Source organism: Pogonomyrmex barbatus, unplaced genomic scaffold (genome assembly GCF_055798465.1).
Source record: "Pogonomyrmex barbatus isolate J1 unplaced genomic scaffold, ASM5579846v1 scaffold5, whole genome shotgun sequence".
Taxonomy (NCBI): Eukaryota; Metazoa; Arthropoda; class Insecta; order Hymenoptera; family Formicidae; genus Pogonomyrmex; species Pogonomyrmex barbatus.
Genome location: NW_028297149.1, coordinates 726,526 through 744,352, shown reverse-complemented (window position 1 = coordinate 744,352; position 17,827 = coordinate 726,526). Strand labels below are relative to the sequence as shown.

The 17,827-nt window shown below is 39.0% G+C and overlaps 3 protein-coding genes across 6 annotated transcripts in view; 2 read left to right on the top strand and 1 right to left on the bottom strand.

Moving 5' to 3' along the window:
- LOC105422411 (lachesin) overlaps positions 1-17,827 on the top strand; it is a 707,047-nt gene that overhangs the window by 196,679 nt on the left and 492,541 nt on the right. Inside the window, exon 1 of one of the 4 annotated variants that reach the window (XM_089081990.1) lies at positions 16,169-16,186. The exons of the other annotated variants lie outside the window; for them this stretch is intronic. The gene's annotated coding sequence lies outside the window, so the exon portion shown is untranslated. Of the gene's footprint in view, positions 1-16,168; positions 16,187-17,827 lie in introns of those variants that run through there. 4 annotated transcript variants of the gene reach the window in all.
- LOC148935225 (uncharacterized) lies at positions 3,720-4,925 on the bottom strand. Its single transcript, XM_089081483.1, has one exon. The coding sequence runs from the start codon at positions 4,918-4,920 to the stop codon at positions 3,760-3,762; it is 1,161 nt and encodes a 386-aa protein (XP_088937609.1). The 5' UTR covers positions 4,921-4,925; the 3' UTR covers positions 3,720-3,759.
- Positions 6,316-7,424, top strand: LOC148935224 (uncharacterized). The gene is made up of 2 exons (XM_089081484.1): positions 6,316-6,487; positions 6,569-7,424. Exons 1-2 carry the CDS (start codon positions 6,423-6,425, stop codon positions 7,122-7,124), a joined length of 621 nt encoding a protein of 206 aa, XP_088937610.1. The 5' UTR covers positions 6,316-6,422; the 3' UTR covers positions 7,125-7,424.

The window sequence follows — 17,827 nt, the reverse complement described above, 5'->3', positions numbered from 1 at the left end:
TGCCGATGTGCAAAAACTCTTGAAAAAACACAACGTTAATCATTATTCCACGTATACGGTGTTGAAGGCATCGATCGTCGAGCGATTCAATCGCACGCTTAAGAACGACATGTGGAAGATGTTTACGCTCAACGGCACTTATAAGTGGGTCGACGCGCTACCGCGTCTCGTGTCAGATTACAACGCGCGCAAGCATCGCACTATCGGCATGCGACCCGTTGACGCAACTCCCGCGATCGCCAAAAGACTCTTGGATACGGTATACAGCGCGATAAAGATCGCAGGTCCAGCAAAATTCAAAGTAGGCGAATCGGTACGCGTGAGCAAGTACAAGACACTTTTCGAAAAAGGTTACACGCCAAATTGGACTACCGAGGTGTTTAAGATCGTTAAAGTGCAACGTACTAATCCCGTAACTTATCTGCTCGAGGATTATCGCGGAAAATCGGTCGCGGGCGCGTTCTACGAGCACGAATTGCATCGCGCGACTCATCCGGACGTGTATCTCGTGGAGAAAGTACTACGCAGGAAGGGAGACAAGGTTTACGTCAAGTGGCTGGGATTCGATAGATCGCATAACTCATGGATAAACAAAAGCAGTGTGATTTAATTCATTTTTTATTTTTATAATGTATTAAAAAATAAATATACACTGTATACATGTATACAAAGAGTTTTTATTATTTTTTTCTTCCATTACATTTTTTTTAAACTATACATGTATGTAACTTACGAGAACACATGTAAAACTATATGTATTAAGCCGAGTATAAATTAAATAAATCGAAGAGAGAATTAAAGCTAATTCCTCAGCAAGCAGGATCTCGGTTGCTATTATAAAGTATATATAAAATAAATTTGAACAACTAAATTTGAACAACTAAATTTTATTGTACAAACTACATATAAAAACTACAAAAAATACATACATCTATACTACATATATAACAGTATAAAACTACAAGAATACATACGTTCATACATACATACATAGATATGATACATAGGTACATACATACATACATACATACATACATACATACATACGTGCATATATGCATACATATAAACTATATAAAAAATATAAAAATATATGTACATTGTATAAACATGTATATATATATTACAACGGAATCCGCCAATGTCCCCACGGTAACGTCTCCGTTGAATCCGGTACGATGTATCCTTTGTCGTCGTACGGACTCAGAGCGATTTTCGACTCGGACACCGTGTATACTTGGTGTAGCTTGGATCTTATACACGACTGGCGACGAGTCATTTCGATCTCTTCGTTCAAGCACCGCGTATAATCGTCGAACGTTATTGTTCGCGTTACGACGTTATTCTTTACACCTTTCGCCTTTTTAATGTCTTTTCTACCGTCCACCCTCACCGCGTACATCTTCGCTCTGAGTCCGACGAATTCCGTCATTATCGCACCGTTATTCTCATCCTTCATTAGACCGGGTACTTTTTTATTCGCGAGAGGCATCCCGTACGCGTTGTCCGTCGGATAATCGCTCGTATCGAATCTAGCGATATCGCGTTTCATCGCCTCGTACACATCATCGCACTCGATGTGGTATACGAGACTATCCGTGTCGGTGTACATGATCTTACATTTCTCGCGATACAGCGGTGACATGTATTCGTGGTGAAATTCGTACAAGCAGATTTTCGATATGTCGAGTATACACATACCCACGTAAATCGGCTTGTTGAATTTTACCTCGAGTTTACGCATTTCGACGGCGATTAAGTTTTCCGCAAAGACGCTGCGGCTGTGGAAATTTGGTTTCGCGATCATTGCCTCCGCGCCATACCGTCCGTCCCATTTGGTCAAAAGTTTAACGTCGACGTGATTGCGCACATTTTCCATTGTTTTACCGAATACCGCGTTGTTCATTAATTTGTACAAATTTTTCTCAAATTCGTTTTTCGCGTACGTTCTAAAGTGTGTATTGAGTTCGATATAATCGCGGAGCCAGGCGGATTGAGCAAATTGTAGTACGCGATGTATCTTTGCGATACGAAGACCATGGCGCGTACATTGCTGCAGGTTGCGATAATGGATGACGTACCGCTTCTTATCGTATAACGTCGCGAGAAGTTTATTCTGCCGCGTGCCGGGTGGTTTATCGCGCGCCGGACAGAAAGGTAGGTCAGTGTGTCGATCGTAAATGATACGGATACTCGAGATCGACCTCGAGAATATAACCCGTAGACGAATCCGGAGCGATCGCGCTCGCGTCAAAGTTCTCAACGTCTTCCATCCATCGAAATTCGGCATAGGGCAGCGGTTGACACATCGCCCATCCGTACAGATTATTTACGTCAAAGTACATAAGGTATGATGACGGTTTCGACGGGTCGTACGAACGCATGTACTTGTTATTGGCCTGCGCGTATCTGCCGGAACATTGACTGAGACCGCCGCGTATACCGCGTTCGATAAACATAACCATATCGATGTCGATGAGCAACTCAAATTTTACGCGCGTATGTTTCAACATGGCGTCCCACGTGAAACCTGGCAATGTGTAGTAATGCGCGGGATCGAGTCCATAACTCGCGACGCAACTTTCGCGGAAAGTTTCGAAAACGTCGGCCAATAACAAGACATCGGTCTTGAGATATAGATCGCTGTATTCGCCGAGCGTTCGGATGGAGAACCGCTGCCAGACGTTCGCGGCGTGCGCGTAGTCGTTCTCCGACACCGTGTCACCGGTCAACGAGCTATAGAACGATTCGCGCGGTGGTAGGTGCGTGTCCTGCAGCTTGTCCGCGCGATCCACGTATTCGTACGGAAAGACACCTTTGCGCGTCAACAAATCAAAATTTTCGTTTGAGACCGTGGAAAATTTGGAACGTAAAATTTTTAATTTTTCTTTCGTTAGAAAAGATGCCAGTTTATCAAGGCTGGTATTTAAAAATTTGTACGAATCTATGAACCGCAAGCGTACGCAATTTCGCGAATCTGATCTCTCGGTGGTATCTTGAACGTGTTTTGTAAACGAAATATATTTTTCTTTTGTTATCGGCAGCACGTCGATCCTGCCTTCGAACGCTATTTCCGTGATGATAAAATGCGCGTCATAACCGGATAAGTTGTGAAATACTATGGGAATGCAATACGAATCTTTATAATTTAGATTACAATTTAAGTGCGCGGGACCACGATAACGACCGGTAAGATGGCAATGATCGCGTACCCGCGTGTCGTCCGACGCAAATGATTTCTCGCAAATGTGACAACGCGTCGCGCTACGATATGCCTCCCACTGCTCTCTCGACAACGTTTCCATGGGTACATTCGCGGATAATAGAATTTTTATTTGATGCGCCAAATCTTCGAGTTGCCGAACGAACCACGCAACGCAATCTTCGTCGCGACGAAATCGATATACCGACAACGCGTCGTCGTACGAGCATCGCACGTAGTATCCGATGCTAAATACCTCGTGCTGCTGGTAGGTGTACGATGCGTCTTCCCTCTCTGCCGGTTCCGTTCGCCGTAGTACGCACTCCAAGTCCGCGTAAACGATGAATGGAAGTCGTTCCTTATTCGTGTGGTTCTTGAATTCGAGCCACTTGTCGTCCTCGCTCGGCAGTCGGATGGCGCAATCGTTCATCTTTTCGCAGTCCGTTGTATGTGACTGCAATCTTTCAGACGAACTGAAGTAATGTAGACATCTGCAAACGGACAATATGATTTTTAGTATGTAATAAACAATTTTAGAAGAGACATAATATAATTTGTTAAAATACATACCGGTCGCAAAAGTATTTCTTGCATTTCTTCTTGTTTATTTGCGAGCTCACAAGACGGGACAGATCTTTGATGTACGCAAAGTGCCCCGCGTTGTCGTCGCGCGGATCCTGCACGTACAATAAATTTGCGTGCTTCTCCATCTTCCTTGATGTCAGCCGTATCGGGAGAATTTCCTTTTCCTTGATACCGTAGACGTTAATTGAGATGTCGTTGAGATGTTCGAACTTCTTAATTTGGTTCAACGTCATCGGAAACGTAATGTCTTGCAAATTTAACACCGTCGTATAATGCGGGTACGACAATTCCCGATTTGTATTCCTTTCAGCCGGATGCAGAGCCGCGATCACCGACCACGCGAAACACGCATTGTCATTGGATCGTACATTGATCACCGCTCGCTTTAACATAATTTCCCGCGGTAATTCGATGTAACATCCCGCGTGCATTGGATTATATTTATTCACGTTTATAGTCAAATTTAGAATTCGCGACAACGCCCATCCACTGTCGCGTTCTTGGAATTCTTCGAGCGACGCCAACGTGGGTTCGATGACGTGCTGCTCGTACCACTCGTCCAAATTTGACACTCGAAAGAGTTCACTATTTTTAGTGTTTATACTTTTGTTCGCGCGTTTATCGCCCGTCACAAACTCGCCGTTAAATGCAGTGTTCACTTTTACATTATCGTGTCTTTCTATAATGTCTCGCACTCGCTCGAGCACTACACCACCAGCGTCTTCTAAAAATTGTCGCGGTTCGATATAGTCCACATTGATCACCGCACCAGTCAATATACGGCTTTCAAATGCCGTATTGATTTCTCGCCAAACGAGAGATCCATTGTCTCTACTGGTGCTCGCGTACTCACCACCAACGTGCACGAAACGTCTTTCTAGTTGTACTTTTGCACCCGCGAGTCGCGCGATCCTCGCCACTGCAGATTGTCTATTTGCAACAGTGAGTCGAGGACGCATAACACGGCTAAGTTCTTCGAGTTGTTCGATGCACTCCTCACATCGTTGCAACCACGCGAAACACTCCACCAAGGTAGCGACTTGGCTGCACTGCTCCAGCAGCTCGCGTTCCACTCGCTCTAGGTGTTCCATATTGCAAAATCGTGATTCTTTTAAATTGTTGTACTGTCTCATCAAAAAACAATTTTACATTTTTTTACTTTCTTTTTTTCTTTTTTCTATAGCTGCTTTAACTCGAAGCCAGTATACACAGCGTTGTATTTCCGCCATGTCCGGAGATTGATGGGAATAGAACAACCATATATGATTATCGCTTCTTGGAATTATCTCTGCTACTTTTTGCCGCGAGAGAGGTAGTAATATATTGTATGCGTGTCCTCTATAATGATAATATGTGCACGCTTCCAGAATTATTTCCGCTCTCTCAGAAGGAGCGGAGAAGCAGAGAGTCGAATTGTAGCGTCCCTTAACTCTTGGACGAGAAATCGGGAAATGGGGAGTTGAGGTATAGTGTCTCTTTATAAAATACACCGCTACGTTCACTGATAGATAAGAGATTGAATCCCATAACGGAGAACTTGTTAATTCTTCCAATGATCTTTCCATATTGTTTTTATATCACATCACACTCTTCCACTTGCATATGACTCGTTCACAATGTTGTCTTTTTTTCAATTTGTGCAAATTGGGCACATGTTGCATGGCATTATCATACAGACGGACTGTTGGCAATTGGAGCAAAATCGGCTGTTTAGCGCATTGAGAGTATCTATCTCGTGCTTCCTAACGGCATACAATACTCCAATGTCAGTGTCCGCCAGACGAACCATGCATTCGGCACACAGAGTTAATGCACCACCCGTTGAATAATAAAATTGTATTGAACAATACTTTTTATTATTATTCAACGCAAGGAGTTCCGAACGGGTAACAATTTTTTCTGCATAATCCGTAAGGTCATCACTTTGATCACTTACGTAATTGCTATCGTCAGACAATGCGTGCTCTTCGTCTTCAATATCAATGTCAATATTGTCAATCTCTATTTCTTCTTCATTTTCAAACACTTCGTCCACTATATTCACAAAGTCTTCCTCATCCATATTAAACACATTTTCTATATTTAACACATTATCCATTTTCACCGTCAACTATTTTTTCACACACATTAGACTTCCATCTACTGTGATCCTGCACACCGCATGACCCATTATATATCATCGACAATTTCTTTGTCCCTTGTCGGAGCATCATCATAGGTCTCTCTCTAATTTGTTTATAGCAGCCGGACTATCGGCGCTTCTCTTGACACGCCGCGACACGTACGCCGATTTCGGCGAAAAAAAGCCATCATAGGTCTCCCCGATTTGTTTATAGTAACCGGAGTATCGACGCTTCTCTCTTGACACGCCGCGACACGTACGTCGATTTCTACGAAGAGCTATCTTTTCACGGGCTCTTCCTAGAAAAAAATTTGAACGAATCGCGCTCCTTTGCGAACATGTCGCTACATGTTTGATTGCAACAATGAAATTCTTAGAAAAAAGGGGGAGGGGAAAGGGGGGGGGATTAACGGTTTGCCATGTCAAAAAAATTTATGCGATCAGTCCTCCTCCATCGAACGATCTGCACGACAAAAAAGGTACTCCGCTCCTCCATCGTTCGAACAACAGGCAATGTATTCCGCCAAAGGAAACAGTGCACCGTACAATGGCGAAAAACAAAAGAAGGAATGTAACGCGTAAGTTTCACCTGCATTTTTTTTTTATTTTTTTTTTCTCTTTTTCAATATTGTGCAATATTATATATTTAATTTCCACAGTATTTCGGTGGAGCGTCGCGCGGTGCGCTTACTGAGCAGACGTTACGCTCTGACGGCCACGGGTTACAAATTTCTGGAAATTGGAATCAACGTTGGTCCACCGAGCTACGTGGAGATCGCTCTGGGAGATCATCGGGGACAGGAAGTGATACTGTCTCTCGAAACGTGGAAGGGACTCTACGAGCAGCGATGGAATATCTATAAATTGCTGCGAAATGATTACAAAGACAATTTTATAAACGTCGGACCGTTAACCGTCAGAATTTGTCTGATGAACGACGTTACACTCGTACGTCTTGAATCTTTGAACGTACGCGTAACGATGATCGAATCGACGTTACGTCGAATGTTTGCTCTGGACGAATGTATCGATGTGACGTTCGATCGACTCGTCAGATTCGTCGATACGATCGATACCAAGTATACGCGATTCTCCAACATCGCGTCTGTTGTAACAGATCCCGAGGAAGTGCCGAACGCGATACGCGATTGCGATACATTCGATAGACGTCAACTCGTCGATTGCGAGCTGTTAGCTTTAGTTTTTAGTATATAAGAAAAACATATGTGAATAAAAAAATTTCACACTTAAAAATGTATTCAATTTGTTTAAAAAATATAAACATATATAATATGCAAAAAAACATGTATTTCTTTCATTTCTTTCTTCCCCACCATAAAATAATTAGAAAAATAATATTCTCCATAAGAGAGAGAGCCGCAACGGAAGAGATAATACGAGAGAGACAGATATTTATTTTTTACTCGGCGGCGGTGGCGGCGGCGGCGGCGGCGGCGGCGGCGGCCCCCTCTGACGTCATGTCCACGCGTCCAATTTTTTATATCACCGCCCATTTTGTTTATATCGCCTTGCTATCTTATCCTACTATTTATTTATCTCACCTCGTCTTTCTTCACTACACCCCCCCCCCCCCTCGTGACGTCATGTCCTTCGAGTCACAATTTATTTATCTATATATTTATCTTCTTGTTTATCTATTTGTTTATCTATTTGTTTATATCCCCTTCACCTACTATCTTATCTACCCCCCCCCCCCCGCGGCTCAGTTCAAAGGATCGCCGCCTCGGATTTCCCCCTCCCCTCTTCCCCGCGCCGTCCGTTCCCCCCGCACACCCGCACCCCCCTCAACGCTTCTGAGTTAGAACCCGCCTAGTATACCTACTTAATTGAACGTGAAATAACGTATAAAAATAATACTTTTTATAATCACATTATTGCAAATTCAAATTTTAAATTTACAATATAATATTCATTTCAAAAATATTTATTTTAATAATTATTTATATATATATTATTTTCACATTTTTATTTATAATAACTTTTTATTATTATTGAATATAATCTTCCTTATTTTTTAATACAATTTCGCGAATTCATTACTTTATTAAATAATTTTTAATATCGGCTGCTTAAGATAGCTGTAAGACATTCAATGTCCAAACCCGCAATGATAATTGTAATTTTACACATAACTTTTTTTAAAATATATTTAAAATATATTTAAAATATAAAAAAATTATTATTTTATAAAAATTATGAAAGAATTATTACGCGATATTTAAACAATTAATAATCATATATTTAAATAATCAATTAAATAAATAAATAATCATTAAATAATCAATAATTAATCAGAACGAGAGAGAAAGAAAGGAAAGCGTGACGTATAGAGACATCGCGGTCTCTCACTCGCACTAGTGTCGAGTGTATGAGACAGCAATGGGATACCGAAATTCGATATCACGTCCGATTATGCTTTTTCTCTCGATCGCGCGTCTTACGTTAAAAATGGAACATCGAATTGCCCCCATTATTTTTTCTTCCCGCTCCGCGCTCTGCGGAGCACTGACGCGCTTCGCGTATATGTGTAGCGGCCGCGCGCCGAGCGCAGGACTATTCCTGCCGGTGCGTATACATTGGACAGTGACGTCTCCGTGACAGAAATTGCAACCATAGATGAGAACGATAATGACGACGTTAATGGGATGCCTTTTTAATGGGAGACGACGATAATGACGACGTTTCTTAAAGTACAAATTTCCAAATCGGATTTGGCGTAGCAATATCTCCGCTTGTGAGGCACGTAGAAAAATAAAAATACTTTTATTAGGCAAGTCGAACTCAAGCCTACTTAGAACTTGATCGGTTTAACCGTTATTCAGATCCGATAATTTCGGATGCTCGCATTTCGCCGACTCGAAAGTCATACGGTAGTGTTCTTGTTGACTTGATACCCGAGACACTACCGTGTCTCCTGATGTAACATTTGTCACGAAATATTATCGTCATAAATATGTCATTAAAACGGTCTCGCTTTCCCGCGCGGATAGCGGTCAGTCGATTACCAGGTGGGGAAGTGAGGACGTTGGAGACAAAATTTTGATGTCAAAATTCAAATTAGATCATAGGCGAAATTGTATTATAACAACAGTTTATTAGAATAAAGAAAGAAATAACAATGTATAGTGCCGGATGGAAATACACAAATAGCCGAAAAAACGGAATAGAATTTGCTGTGAACAGTGATCGGCGCGTGTTTACAAGTTTTTATATATAGTTTTTATATAACTCCGAAATATCGCTCCGGTGGTCGGCACGATACTGATATCTCTGTGCGTAACTCGGTGACGCGGGGCGTGCGCAGTGGGCGGCGGTATCATACGTGTTGTCGCGGACCTTTAATTTCGGCGATTTAAATCGCGTACGCGGGTCTACGATTACGGGCGTTGACGCGAGAGGATTTTCTGACCGTTCAGGTCGAAGAACGAGTGTACCCGTTCTCTACCGAGTGTACTCGGCCAGCCGAGAAGAGCCCTAGCTGTGGCGGCAGGTTTCGATGGTTCTGCGAGTGTGCTCGACAGACTGGGGTGTACTTCGATGCTCGGAATCGGTCGGACGGGGAGTGCGGTTGTATCGGAGAGCACGGCGGCGGAATTCGGAGACGTCGGATCGAACGAACTTGATACGCTGGGGAGACCCCAGCAGCTCTCGGCTTGCCGTGAAAAATTTCGGAGACGGTTTTCAACCAGGCTAAGCGAACTTGGCGCGTTGGGGAAGGCTCCAACAGATCTCAGGCTTTCTACCAGAATCAGTTCGGATACTCGCTTTTCGTAAGACGTGCTCTCAGAAGGCAAGCGCGGAACAGGATGATTTTCTGGAGAGTGATGCCTTTTTATACCCGAAATCGATCTCGGTATTTTCGATCAGATCGGTTGGATTGGTCGATCTTGGGAATAGCATCTCTTTTCACATGAGTAGAAAAAAGAAATGGAATTGGTTTTTTGGGATGATAAGGAATCGGAGCGGGAATGTGTAAGAGTAGGAAGAGAAGTTCGATGGCGAGGTAACGGCGCGGCGCGGGATCGGTTATAGCACTTCTGCACGCGATCGTGGCGCGCTGCGGTGCGGGACGCTCGCACGCTTGTGTGACGCGATGCGGCGCGGGGCGCGCTTACGTTAGTGCTTACGTCTTCGCGCTTGCTGGTACGGTGCGTGGTGCAATGGGGATGCGCTAGCGCTTGCTGGCGCGGCGCATGGTGCGGCGCGGAGGGAATACCATCGCGGATTAGCGGTATTCCCACGCTATTCTCTGACGCTTCGGAGTTTTCGCGAATTTATACAAGATTAAAAGAAGCGTAAACCTTTTGCCACTACCGCACTCCGCCTACTGGTCGGCGGTCCTCGACGGATGGTCGGTCGAAGGAAAATCGAAGAAGGAAAGGAGGGGTGCGCTTTGTTACATTATTATACAAAACTATATTTCTCTTTTAAATAGAAAGATATATATTAAATAACATGAAAATTTATATATAATATATTATGATGCATCAAACTAGATCATCATAAATAAATATCATAAATAATCATAATTTTTAAGTCATTTTTAATGAATAAATAATGAAATAACATTATTAGTTATCTCTATTAATTGACTGCAATATAACTGTAATATAACTATAATATAACAAAATAAGAAAAATATTTTCCATATTTAATACATATTAACAAATTCATTAACAAGTAAATAAAATACCCGGGAAAAAAAATTTATATCTAATTATATATAATTATATATAATTTTGTAGATGTAATTATGTATGAATTTTGATCTAATCTAATTATATATAAATAGATAAAATTGTTTATGATTATATATGAACAGATCAAATTATGCATACTTATGACGACAAAATTACGGTTGCGTTCCGATATTGACTGTTAGTACTGAAAATCTATAATATATGTGACATAAAATATCCTTACAGAAAATAAGTAAAAAAATTGAAAAAATGAAAAAAAAAATGAGAGAAAGTGATGAAACATTTTTTATCTTGTATCATCTGTTACGTCGTGACGACTGCACGATTCTTCTCTTTCGGATATCTGTTATTAGAATGTAATTAGAATTTAAGCGGATAAACGAGTGACACATGTTCTGTTACTCTGTTAGATCGCGACGGTTACGCAACTGATCTCTTCCAGGAGTCGGTTACTAAGAATTTGGCTAAGCGGATAATCCTTATTATCCTAATCGCGGAAAAACAACACGTGTACAGATGTTTTCCTCAACGAAATCATATATATATATATATATATATATATATATAGTGCCCTTAAAGGCACGGAGCGCACACTGCTTTTCTTTTCACGCGGCCAGAACATTTTCAGTTTATCACTTGTCAATAATTCAATCAGTCGGTGTCAGTCGAAATAAATCAACAATTTCACCAAGTACAAGTACAAGTGACCAAGTTTCCTGGCGAAACCGTTACCGTCTTCATCATCTCGCAGGTCCCAAGTCTCCGGCATTCCAGAGTAACAGTAAGTTTAATTACACATAGAAAAATTCCCTAATAATAGTTTTCGGGTCTCTTCTCCTTATATTTTCTCATTCCTCCCTTACATCCTTTCTATCCTCTGCCATTCTCCTTACACTTCTACTTCCTTTTTCTTTTCTTTTCTTTTTCTTTCTTTGCTTGGGACTCTCGGGCTCCCTATGCGTTGCGAGCACTCAGCAGGTTCATGACTGCCGAGTAATTCGGCAAAATCTTCTTCTTCTCTATTGGCTTCAGCCGTCGAATCTCTCGGGCTCCCTATGCGTTGCGGAGCACTCAGCAGGTTCATGGCTGCCGAGTAATTCGGCAAAATCTGCTTCTTCTCTGTTTGCCTCGGCCGTCGAACCTCACTGACTCCCTATGCGTTGTGGAACACTCAGCAGGTTCATGGCCACCGAATAATTCGGGAAATCTATTCTTTTCTTTTTTCTTTCCTCTCTTACAATTTTCTCTTTCCCTTTTTAATTTCTCTCCTCTGTCGGATCTCTCGGTTTCCTGAAATATTTCAAAGATAGCCTTAAGGTTCACAACCAATGACATTTTCTTCATATTCCAAATCCATTTCTTTTAGTGAAATCTGCATCATCCACTCTTTCCGACGCTCAGAAACGGAGGCGAGCCCTGAAGAGGCTCCGTTATCATCGCAACAAGCGAGCTCGTCAATCAGGAAACTATCCCTCGCCTGGGACATCCGAGGTTTTGACACATGCCGAAGAAACCACGAGTTGTTCCAGCAGGAGACCCCATTATTTGTACATATCTCCTCCGTCCAATTCCCCGATCAAACCATCTGAACCTGGATCACCCTCAGATTTCAGCGCACTCTTCCCAGAGCGCCATGACACTAACCTCCAGATATATCCAGATTTCTGCACCTAGAAATCCTTGGACGAGTTCTGCGAACTCCGGACTCCTTCCCCTCCTCCCCTAGACCTCACTATCGAAAACCCGACCTCCTCTCCGAAACAACCACACACAGATAACAAAATACAAATTTAAATAGATTAACAACGTAAGATAAAATTATTAAATACAGATTAAAAATACTAAACTATGTAAGATAAGAATAATTAGAATATAGATAAATATACCAAAAAATAATAGAATTTGTACACAGAAACCAAATAATACATCCGTCAATTTTTAGAACATTTATATTACATGAATTTTTGTACGTAACACCCTTCTTTTTTTTATTATTTTTTCAAATGTAAATATATCGTCAGTAAATGTATTTCAACACAAGAAGTAATAAACACGATCTTATAGCTAGCTAACCTTGTAATCGTTTTAAAATTATTAATTACATGTAAAATTTAAATTATTTATCGTTTTAGTCATTTGCTCTCTCTTTCATTCCTCGTTATCCCAAGATTCGCATGGTCTTGTCCCTGACAAAAGAGATTAAATTCTCTTGCCTAAATTACGGACCGACGGACGCACGTCACACAGTCGAAGTCATAGCGTCTTTTTCAAGACGTTGACTCGTGGCTCAGCACAGTGTGTTCGACTCGTAGGGACGCCTCAGCGCACCCACCTGCGAGAAGATATTTGGAGCGTCCTTCCAAGCCTCATCCATTTGGAGATCCTGCTCGATGTCGCTTTACCTGAGTATTGGGATGAAACATGCTACTGAAATAATGAAGTGAGTGATTACAGGATCTTGGCTTAAAATATGATAGATCTGGTTAATGAATGTTACTATATTGTATAAATAATTTCAATTTTAAAATCTCGATTGCACATGTAATTCTTGTAGATAATTTAATAACATATATAGAGTGAACTTATATTATGTTTAATAAGAATCATTATTTTTATGAAAGTGTTTATAAATTGTATATATTTTATTTACTTGTTAATGAATTTGTTAATAACTGTATTAAATATGGGAAATATTTTTCTTATTTATATTATAGTTATATTACAGTTATATTATAGTTAATGAAGAAAGATAATTAATATTATTTCATTATTTATTCATTAAAACTGATTTAAAAATGACGATATATTTATGAAATTTATAAATGACGATAATATTAGGTGTACAAAAAAGTTCTGAGCTTTTTTTTGTAAAATTCAATCTTTATTCAAAAACAACAAAAAAATATTAATCAGCGAAATATTCCCCGTTTGCATCAACGACCTTTTGCCATCTTTCGGATAGCTTGCGAATTTCTTGACGATAGAAGCTCACCGGCTTCGAAGCGATAAAGTCATCAATGCATTTTCGTATCTCTTCAAATCTCACGAAATGTGTATCAGTCAAATGATGCTGCAGCGACCGGAATAGGTAATAATCGGAAGGCACCATGTCTGGGTTATACGCCGCGTGCGGGAGAAGTTCCCAGCCTAACTCAAAGATATGGTCCTGAGTCTTCTGCTTTCGCAACATGTGATCGAGCATTGCCATGAAGCAAGATCACTTTACGACGTCCTTGGCCAGTAAATGACCTCTTTTTTTCTAATCCATCGCTCAAATTGGTCAATTGTTGTTGGTAGCGGTCTGCCGTAATTGTTTCACCCAGTTGTAACAACTCGTAATACAACACATCTTTCCAATCCCACCAGATACAGAGCAAAACCTTCTTGGCATGGATATTGGGCTTTGGCGTCAATGTCGAAGGTTGACCAGGATCAACCCATGATTTTCTACGTTTAGGGTTATCACAAAGAATCCACTTTTCATCGCCTGTAATGATTTTGTGCAGAAAATCTTTTTTCCGGAACTTTGAAAGCAAAGTGAGTGCAGTGTCACGCCAACGATTTTTGTTGTCTTCGGACAATTCATGCGGAACCCATCTGCCTTCCTTCTGAACCTTTCCCATCGTATGTAAACGTACGAAAATGGTTTGCTGCGTAACGCCAAGCTGTTCTGCAAGCTCCTTTTCAGTTTGCGCAGAGTTTATGTTCAGCAGTGCTTGCAATTCGTCCGTTTCAATCTTTTGAGGGCGTCCAGCACGCGGTTCATCTTCAAGACTGAAATCTCCTTGGCGAAATTTTTGATACCATCTTTTACATGTAGTATGACTTACAGCGTTCTCTCCATATGCAGCACAAATCATTGCAGTGGCTTTAGCAGCATTTTTCTTCAGATGAAACGCGAAGTGGATGGAAAATCAAATATGCTCTTTTATTGCCATCGTGAACACTACTGATTTTTGAGGTTATGTGCATCAAACGCCAAACCGCATTTTAGAAGGCCAAATGTCAACGCTTTAAAACCGCAAAAGGGCGGGAAGATATATAAAATTTAAATTGTTATTTCGGTTGTATGAAATCTAAAGCTCAGAACTTTTTTGTACACCTAATATTTCGTGATAAATGTTACATTTATTTTATGTCATTATTTAGTACACTAATGTCGAATGATGAGAAATGACCTTAAATTATCGTCATAATGACATCATCTTGCTACTTGAGTATATATATATATATATATATAATATATATATATATATAAAATTAGATATAATTATACATTTTTAAATACAATTAGATCAAATTTTTAATGGGTTCATTTTTGTAGTAAATATGAAAAACTAATATATTTTTATAAGTATATTTATTTATAATACTTGTATTTATATGAACAGTCTCATATAAAATATTAAGTTTTTCATAAAATAAACGAAGTAAATCAGTGTAATTATATTAAACTTAAAATTTTCTTTAAGGATCCTTTATCCTTTATATTTGATTGAAATTATGTGTTCGTAAATTGTGTAACGTATACTCATATATATATATATATATATATATATATATATATATATGTGTGTACGTATAAATCGTATAATATCAACTAAACTCGAAATATCTCGGAAATGTCTCTCGTTTAGATGTTATTACTTATACCTAGTTTAATGCATTATAATATATTATATATAAATTTTTATGTTATTTAATATTTTTTATGTTATTTTTATGTTATTTAATGTATATCTTTCTATTTAAAAAAGAAATATAGTTTTGTATAATTCAATTTGAAATTGTAAGCATTTTGATATAATTATTTCTAATTAGATATAAACTTTTTCTTCGAAAAAAAATTTCAATATAACTTTGCATAATTGTACATAGAATATTTAATATTTTGTAATTACACATAATTAGATATAAAATTTTTATCTGAAAAAAATTTCAATATAATTTCATATGGAATTATAAATATTTTGACATAATTGCATATAATTTGTAATATTAACAGATATCATTATATATAATTATATATAATTATATTTGATATGATATAATTATATATAATTAGATATAAACTTTTTTCCCGGGTATATACAAGAATTTATAAACATTTTCATAAGAATAATGATTCTTATTAAACATAATATAGGTTCACGGCTCTATATATGTAATTAAATTATCTACAAAAATTACATATGCAATCGAGATTTTAAAATTGAGATTATTTATATAATATAGTAACATTTATTAATTCGATCATATTTTACATCGAGATCCTGTAATCACTTATTTCGTCATTTCAGTAGCAGGTTTCATTTCAATACCGAGGTTAAGTGACGTCGAGCAGGATTTCCAAATGGATGGATGGTTGGTTTTAGAAACATGCGATGACACGAGATAAAAAAAAGAGATAAAAAATGTTTGTACGACAATATAGTAATATTCATTAACCAAATCATATTTTAAGCTGAGGTCCTGTGATCACTTATTTCGTCATTTCAATAACAGGTTTCATCCCAATACGCAGGTTAAGGGACATCGAGTAGGATCTTCAAACGGGTGAATGACCGGTTTTAGAAACATGCGGTGATATGAGATAAAAAATGTTTCATCATTTTTGTTACATCCAGTGGACTCCACAATTCTTTTCTTTCCAAAAAAACGAATAATATAATTTTCTTCATATAAAAATATTAATTTTTTCTTCCATTGATGAGATACTGAATTATATTAAATTTCAAGAAACAAGAGAAAAATTTGCAACTGCTCTGACTATTACAATAATACACTTAATTTTAAAAGAATTTTAAAAAGAATACACGAAGAATTATTATTATTATTTGTCCAGAGTTAGAGCAGTCGCAAGTCCGAATATTGTCACCTTGACATGCCAAGCAGAAGCGAAGAAGATATCTAATGTAAACATCCTACCCTCACTCACACACACACACACATACACACACACACACACACACACACACACACACACACATCTCAGAATTCCTGCTGCCACTGCCTCAATCAAGACTTAGATCCTGATCATTCCATATAAGTAGAGTTGCTTCCGCACCATGACAGAATTATTAAGTAATTTTTTATTAGTGTCACTTCCATCTAATCAACCAACTATTCGAACCATTCGAATACTTCGACTCAGTGCACGAAGATCCCAATTCTTTGAAAAATCAAAACTTGTTCTTTCGAAATAACTGCTCCAGCTAATCAACAGTGAGTTCGTTTATTAATTATAAATTTCAGATTTTTATTTCTTTCCTCTGCTCTATGACACTCTAATCTATTTTTTTCTTTCCTTCTTTTGTATTTACTGGTCTGAGCTATGCGAGGCTCCCAGTTGTTCTTTCTTTTCCTCTCTCTTTCTTACTAACTAGTTACCGTTATGCGATGTTCTCGGTTGTTCTTTTCTTTTCTTTCTCTCTCTCATTAAACTGGTCTGAGTTATGCTCTCGGTTGCAGTTCCTTTTTTCTCCTCTCATTAAACTAGTTAGAGTTTACAAGGCTCCCGATTTCTTTTCTCTCTCTCTCTCTATTTTAATCGGTCTGAGCTATACAAGGTTCCTGGTTGATCCTTCTCTCTCTCTTATACGCATTCACACCTCTCTTCATTGATCAATCCTTTTCCTCCTAGTGAATCAAACGAAAGTCCCAACTTCTAAAATTCGACAACGCGATACTAAAAAATCTCGATCTCATCGTCATCATAGTTGCGGTTGGAATCGCCGAAAATGTCAGGCCCGAAACAAGAAATCTAATCAGATATTGAATGAGCCGATCGAATCGTTACCATTAACTACTAAGCTCCTGAATCCTCCCTAAACTAACCTTTACCATCTTCATCTAACTCTATTCTTCCTCCACCCTGTTCCTCCCAACAACGTCAATATCAACCAATCGCACCTAGTTATTCTCCCGTGCATCCATCCGATGTAGAATACCTTTTAAACTTTTACGCCTTATCCCCAAGTCCTCTATTCCGAGATGGTAAATCTCTCTTTGAAGATTTAGATTTAGAAGAATCCCATCCTATCGACCTGATCACCTCCCGAGGAACATCAAGAATACTCCTCTCTTTAACTCTCATGCATTAATCTTCTATCATCATCCACATATTATATACAATTTTTATTATTTTTCTTATTATATTTTTGTAATCTTCCTTCATTTTGCTTATGTAATTACTAG